At 51.6% G+C, this 7179-nt stretch overlaps 1 protein-coding gene across 3 annotated transcripts; it reads right to left on the bottom strand.

Moving 5' to 3' along the window:
* Positions 1–3179: 3179 nt before the first annotated feature.
* On the bottom strand, positions 3180–6411 carry RPP25L (ribonuclease P/MRP subunit p25 like). Of its 3 annotated transcripts, none has more exons than XM_053300130.1 (2): positions 6269–6411; positions 3180–4464 (listed from the first exon to the last, which is right to left on the bottom strand). In XM_053300130.1, the coding sequence occupies exons 1-2, from the start codon at positions 6381–6383 to the stop codon at positions 3899–3901; spliced, it is 681 nt and encodes a 226-aa protein (XP_053156105.1). In that variant the 5' UTR covers positions 6384–6411; the 3' UTR covers positions 3180–3898. The 3 variants fall into 3 exon arrangements, with proteins under 3 accessions (XP_053156105.1, XP_053156106.1, XP_053156107.1); XM_053300131.1 differs by having other exon boundaries at positions 6292–6395; XM_053300132.1 differs by lacking the exon at positions 6269–6411 and adding an exon at positions 5437–5460.
* Between the last annotated feature and the right edge of the window lie 768 nt (positions 6412–7179).

The following is a 7179-nucleotide window of genomic DNA, read 5'->3' as shown; positions in this document are numbered from 1 at the left end:
CCTAGGGACGGGCCTTCTCTGTTGTCGCCCCGAGACTTTGGAACGCACTTCCCGTGGGAATAAGAGTCTCCCCATCTCTAGTGGCTTTTAAAAGGGGTCTAAAGACTTATCTTTTCACCCAAGCTTTTTAGCTTTTTAACTTTTTGATTGTTTATTATTTGTTTTAAATTGTTTTTAGTATTTGTTTGTTGTGAACCGCCCTGAGACCTTGGGTTAAGGCGGTATAAAAATGTGTTAAATAAATAAATAAATATAGGTTTAATGTATCTTTTTAAGGGGGCCACCTTCTATTCAAATAAATACGGGCAACTCTTGGGTTGTCCTGACACCTGGCTCTCCCCCATTGCTAAGATCCCAGCACAGAGACAGAGAGCCTTAATGGCTGCAACTGGAGGCTGCTGCGGACGTCTGACAAGTGCTGGTGAAAGCAAGAGACCCACAGAGGCACGACTGCTGGAGGGGCAGCATTTTGCATTTGTGCTTCATTCATCTGGAACATAGGAACCTGCCATATACTGAGTCAGACCATTGGTCTATCTAGCTCAGTATTGTCTTCACAGACTGGCAGCGGCTTCTCCAAGGTTGCAGGCAAGAATCTTTCTCAGCCCTATCTTGGAGAAGCCAGGGAGGGAACTTGGAACCTCAGATGCTCTTCCCAGAGCGGCTCCATCCCCTGAGGGGAATATCTTGCAGTGCTCACACATCAAGTCTCCGTGCAACAGGAAAAGGCCATACCTGACAAGCTCTCTGGTCAACCCTTTCCTTTACACGAAGCACTGTTCCCTCTAACAGGGATTCCCAGATGTTGATGACTACAACTCCCATAATTCCCAGCCAAAGGCCACTGCAGCAGAGGATGCTGGGAGTTGTAGTCAACAACATCTGGGAATCCCTGTTAGAGGGGACAGTGCATGGTATTTTGGTTCCACATGAAAGGAAATTTATTTTTAAATTAAGACTTTAAATGTGTTTACATTAGGAAAACGTTTCAAACCCACCTGTACATCCCAACGCAGTTGTTCCTGGCCGCCACTCCCCAGATGTTCTTGGATTACAACTCCCATCATCCCTAGCCACAATGGCCTTTGCCTGAGGATGATGGGAATTGTAGGCCAACATCAGTGGGGACCCACAACTGGGAACCCCTGAATTAGCACATACACATTAGTTTTAAAGTTTCAATAACCTTTTTCTTTCTTTTTCTAAAGAGAAAAATCAGCAATGGGCCCCTCGGACATGTGCCACCTGGCCCTTACAGCTGCTAGCCTTAGAAACTGCTTTAAAAGACAATCTGAATAAGAAGTTAATGGAAACTAACAAAACTGACTTGTATTTCATAGGGTTTCAACAGCAGTTCTTCCCAAAGTTCACCCTGTAGTGAAACTCAGTGGGACTTGCTTCGGGGTAAACATGCATGGAATCAGACCACACATTCTGTCTACTGTACTCCATTTCAGTACTCTTGCTTCCAGGATGCATTAGCTTATGTTCTCTTGCGCGTTGACCTTATAGCTTGCAAGGTCCCTCACCCCATCTGTATGCATCTGTATGCATCCCCGCAACACCTCATGAAATAGCCTCAGATCCAGACACAGGGCAGTGCAGAGCACAGACGAGCTTTAGGGGAAAGGTGATCAAGGGGAGGAGGCATGATAGAAGTGCGTAAAAGGAGGTGTGGTGGGAAGACAGTGATAGGGAAAGGGATGAAACTGATGGCCAGGACATTTAGGACACATACTTTCCCACACAGCGCATAATTAATCTATGGAATTCTCTGCCATGGGGTATATGGTGGCCACCAGCTTGGATGGCTTTAAAAGGGGATTAGACAAATTCATAGATGACAGGTCCATCAGTGGCAACTAGTCCGAGGGCTATAGGCTACCTCCAGCCTCAGAGGCAAGATGCCTCTCAATACCAGTTGCAGGGGAGTAACAGCAAGAGACGGGGCCTGCCCTCACCTCTTGCCTGTGGGCTTCCCAGAGGCGGCATCTGGTGGGCCACTGGGTGAAACAGGGTGCTGGACTAGATAGGCCTCCTGGGGCCTGATCCAGCAGGGCTGTTCTTCATGTTCTTATGACTGAGAAAGAGGGGGGAACCTTAACTCCTTTCCCTTGGGGGGTTAGGTGCCTCCCAGACAGGCACTTCTCATTGGGACAAGAGGTGCCATTTGGGCAGAGGACTCATTAGCAGCCCTTGACTCCAGCCCCGGAATGTGCTGCTGTGTTGTTGACAGTCCCTCAGAAACTGCCCTGCGGCCAAGCAGAGGAGCCCAGGAGCAGCCAGCCCCTCCCCTCCCCTCCTCCAGAATCCTCAGGGCATCTGATCCCAAGGAGGACCACCTGGCCCCAATCGCTTCTGCTGCCCCTCACACACTACCGCCTGGGAGTGTCAGCCCTGTGCATCCTCAGAGGCAGGATTTCTGGGAGAAATCTCAGAGACGGAGATTCTAGTGAATATTTGAGGAGAACCAGCAGACACAGCCTACCTCAAATTATAGGCAACAAGCAGCATAGAAGATGAAAGAGAGCCACTTCAAAGAGAGAGACCTGACAGGCAGGCAACAGTCCGGAAGACAGCATTTCAAAGAGGCGGGAGGCAGAACGGCAAAGAGGGGCTGGCAGAAAACACGGGGCCCTTCCAGGGGAGCAGTAGCCAGCTCTGCGCAGGAGGCTGCAGCTTGGATTTCCAGAGCGGTGATCACAAACCCGTGATCCGTTTCCAGAGGAAAACATTTCCAGGCATTTGGGACCAGAACTCTTTGCCAGCTCTCTGGGCACTGATAATTCTGAACTCCCTTTAAGAAGGTCCGTTCTCCTGACCTAAGGCAAAGGCAGCACACAAGCCTGCCGTTCACCAGGGGCTCTTGCTCCAAACTCCGCCTTTGACTATCCCTTGAATGAGTAAGCAAACACCACCTCTAGAAGTGGAAAGAGAGTCCACAAGCCTGGCTTGGAATGTTGCTCCCAGAGGTCCTGCGCAGAAGTGAATGGTGGGTCATGCAGACCAGCAAAAGACAAGATTCTCCCCACTCCCAACATTGGTTCAGTGGGGAGTTACACGCTTGGAGACTCTTGGCAAACATGGACTAGGTGAGCAAGCAGTACACACACATTTCTGGGACCTTGTAATGTGTGGATGTCCTGGCGAAACTGCCTTGAAGACAAGGACACAGTCAGTAATGGAACAACAGGCATTGCTCCTGGCTTTATTAACAAAAATATAACTTCAGGGCCTGCAATTACAACACTTCAGTATTTCATAGCATCTCCCGAGTCGTTTCATTTCCCCCTCACGGACAGGCATATCCAGCAGTCCTTGGCACAACCTCACAGGCAAAATGAAGGTGATCCAGGTAGCTAGCTTCCATTTGCATGCTGCATCAAACTAGGAACCCTTCTCCTGGATGTTCAAGGAAGGTTGAAGTTTCTTATTTTAAAAGTTTTGAGAAACACCCACCCCCCAAACCCACCGGCTTTCAAGGAGCCCAACATTCTTTTCTGGTCACAATGGACTGATTCACAGCTATATGAGAGGTAAATTTGTCTCGAGCTTTTCCATGTGAACAGAATTTGGCTAGACAGCAAAGTACAAGACTTCTTCAATGCTGGAGAGGCAGCAGGCCTTAATGGCTCCCCTCCTCCCCAAACTGTTTTCATCACTGCTGAACACTGAGCCTATTCAAAAGAGTGTGTGTGTGTGTCGGGGGGGAGGGGGGCACCACAGCACAAGATCCTAAGGCTCAGCTCACCAACTTCCATGGCTTCTGGATTCAGACAGACTCCCCTCTCATTTTGCCCAGCTGCAGCTTTTCTCTACTACTCTTTCCACCTGATTTTAAGCTGGCAGTTTCTCTTGCTGTCATGGGCCATTCTTTCTGTTTGGATGCTTGCCTCAGTCAGGGCTTTTTGCAGGACTCCTCCCGTCCGACAGAGCGAAGGTGCTTTCCGGACCGGCCAGTCCCTCTGCCTCCACCCTGCTTCCTCTTTGCCTGGCCCTGGGACTCTGATTTCAGAGTGTCCAGCCAGAAGGCATCAAAAGATCCCGGAGCCTGGTATCCTGGCTCTTGAGGGTCCAGAGGATCTTTGCTCAGCAGGACACAAATGGCAGGGATATTTCGCTTCACAGTCAGAGGATCCAGGCCAGCTTCTGGCACAATAGGCTCCCAGATCTCCTCGATTTGCCTGAAGAACACTCTCGTGATCTGGTGGAGGCTTCTGAGCCTCCGCTTCATGATCTCGACGCAAGTGATTGTCTTGCTGATGGCTTTGCCGGCACCGCTGAAGAGAACCTGCCTCACAGCATCAGACTCCATCTTGCCAATGGCGTAGCCCATCAGGTTCCGGATTTTGCTGCCATCCTTCACTTTCATTTCAATGATATCAGAGGGCAGGTTGGTAAAAGGAGGAGGAGATGGCTTCTCCACAGTCTTGGACTTCTGATAATTCTCCATGATTCTCGACACTGGTAGCGGGGCAGCGGGGAGAGGGAAGAATACCAAGAGTTAATAATGAACCCAGTAGTGTGATGAAGCTTCAAAACAGAACAAAACAAAGCAAAAACAAACAACCCTTAGTTTCCAAGTCACAAGAAGCAATAATACTGCTTCATTTCACACTAATCAGAGCTCATCTGGAATACTGCTTCCTTGAAAAAGGATGGAAGAGATTCAGAAAATTGGAAGAGATTCAGAAAAAATTGGAAGAGATTCAGAAAAAGCAATGAAAACAAGTCAGGATTCTGGAGAGCAAACCCTATCAGGAAAGGCTGAAGGAACTGCATATGTTTTGCCTGGAGAAAAGAAGAGTTGGGTGGGGTGAGGTGGGGTGGTGGCAACATGATATGAACACAATAGGAAACGGACTTCCACCGTGTCAGACCCTTGGTCCATCTTGCTCAGTATTGTCTTCACAGACTGGCAGCGGCTTCTCCAAGGTTACCGGCAGAAATCTCTCTCAGCCCTATCTTGGAGATGCTGCCAGGGAGGAAACTGGGAACCTGCTGCATGCAAGCAGGCAGGTGCTCTTCCCAGAGCAGCCCCATCTCCTAAAGGGAACGTCTTATAGTGCTCACATGTAGTCTCCCATTCAAGTACAAACCAGGGTGGACCCTGCTTAGCAAAGGGGACAATTCATGCTTGCTACCACTGGCGCAGCGGGGGAAATGACTTGACTAGCAAGCTAGAGGTTGCCAGTTCAAATCCCCGCTGGTATGTTCCCCAGACTACGGGAAACCCCTCTATCGGGCAGCAGAGATATAGGAAGATGCTGAAGGGCATCATCTCAAACTGCGCGGGAGATGGCAATGGTCAACCTCTCCTGTATTCTACCAAAGCCACAGGGCTCTGTGGGTGCCAGGAGTCAACACCGACTCGAGGGCACACTTTACCTTTACCACAAAACCAGTTCTCCTCCCTAGAGAGCTCGATTCATATACCTGAAGGGTTATCACATACAGGATTTGTTCCTGCTGTCCTTGAAGGTCGGATATTTAATGGGCTTAAACAGCGTGGTGTAGTGGTTAGAGTGCTGGACTAGGACCGGGGAGACCCGAGTTCAGATCCCCATTCAGCCAAGATGCTAGCTGGGTGACTCTGGGCCAGTCACTTCGCTCTCAGCCTTGACCTACTTCACAGGGTTGTTGTGAAAGAGAAACTCAAGTATGTAGTACACCGCGCTGGGCTCCTTGGAGGAAGAGCGGGATATAAAAGCAAAAATAATAATAATACTAAGAGCTCCCTCCGGACTGAACATTAGGAGAACCTTCTTAAGGGCAAGAGTAGACTGACAACGGAAAGAGTGATTGGGGGTGGAGTCTTCTGTGTCGGAAACCTGCAAGCCGAGGCTGGGCACTGCAGCCACCGGCCAGGGACGTCCAGCTCTGGATTTCATGCACAGAGGAGGAGGGGGGTGGACTAGATGGCCTCCCTAGATCCTTCCAGCCCTATTTTCAGAATTTAGCTGGAGATCGCAGGGCTGCCGCCGCCCGCCCGGCAGCTCAGCAGAGCCCCCCGGCGGAGGCGGGGGGCAGGGAGAGGGAGGGGCGGGGGCGTGGAGGGGCCTCTCCCGGTCCGCGGCGGCGGGAACGAAGAAGGGCCAGCCTCTGGGGCGCGTGGCCTGACTCCCGCCCACACTCTGCACATGCCCAGCGGCACGCTCTTCCGGGGGGCGGCTCCTCCCGGGCTCTCCCCCACGGCTGGAGGGGCAGCGGGGGAGTGTGTGCCTTGCCCCAGCCTGCCCCCCACCCCCTGCCTTGGGCGCCCTCCTACCTCCGATTCCCTTCTTCCCTTGCCTGGTTAGGGCGAGCGAGCTGACGTCACGCACGTAGAGAGGGCGGCCGCGCATGCGCACGAGAGCATTAAAGCCGCTCGGCGCGGAAACCATAGAGAGCTGAGTGAGAGAGCGGCGGAGGCGGCTGCTGAGGAAAGCTCCGCCTCCTCCCCGGCCCCTCTGTTCCATGATTGGTAGAAGCGTCCTGTGGCCCCGCCTCTGCCCTGCCAGCTGCTTCCGGGAGTCCGAATCTGGCTTTTCCCCAATGCGTCTGGGCTGCAGGAGGTTGGCGTGGCGTGGCGTGGCTTTTTCCTGCAGACACCTACATTTTGGCTTTGTCCCCGCCGGGCCCGGAAAAGAATGTGAAGGTGCTGCTGACACTCCCCTCTCCGCCTCCCCGCAGGAACAAACAAACAACCCCTCCCCAGGACCAAATCACTCGGGCAGGGGCGTAGCCAGGTTGGAGGGGGCCCAGAGACAAGATTTTAAAATGCCCCCCCTCACTGAAGCTCAGCTCAGGAAGGAAAGAAATCTTAAATGAGGCTGAATAGTGGTAACAAAAAGCGTAGTGTTATATGTGTGTGTGTGTGTGTATCTATATATCTATCTATCTATCTCCCATGTGCTGCAATAGAACATCATCCTAAATTATTTTTTAAAAAGGTTTTGTCAATTGTGGCCAATGCAAGTCATTTGATGGTACTAGAGAAAGAGAGGCTGTTCTGGGAGCTCCAGGTCTTCACACTCCCATCAGTTTCGGAGGATGAATCCAACGGAAGGAAGCCTGGGAGGGTGCGCGGCTGGGGGGGGTCAGTCATGTGATTTGCCTCTGGGGGCCCCACCAAGGAAGTGCCCCCCCCGACAACTGTCTCCCCTTGCCCTATTATAGTTACAGCCCTGCACTCGGGCC

Source organism: Hemicordylus capensis, chromosome 2, assembly GCF_027244095.1.
Source record: "Hemicordylus capensis ecotype Gifberg chromosome 2, rHemCap1.1.pri, whole genome shotgun sequence".
NCBI classification, from domain to species: domain Eukaryota; kingdom Metazoa; phylum Chordata; class Lepidosauria; order Squamata; family Cordylidae; genus Hemicordylus; species Hemicordylus capensis.
This window is presented reverse-complemented; position numbering and strand designations above follow the sequence as displayed.

What these genes read in the sequence shown, in the direction of transcription:
- RPP25L (XM_053300130.1), bottom strand. Translation starts at nt 6,383, where the DNA reads ATGGTTTCCGCGCCGAGCGGCTTTAATGCTCTCGTGCGCATGCGCGGC. An exon ending in AGGGAAGAAGGGAATCGGAG is followed by an intron (nt 4,465 to 6,268) that starts GTAGGAGGGCGC and finishes CCCCGCTACCAG; the next exon opens with TGTCGAGAATCATGGAGAAT.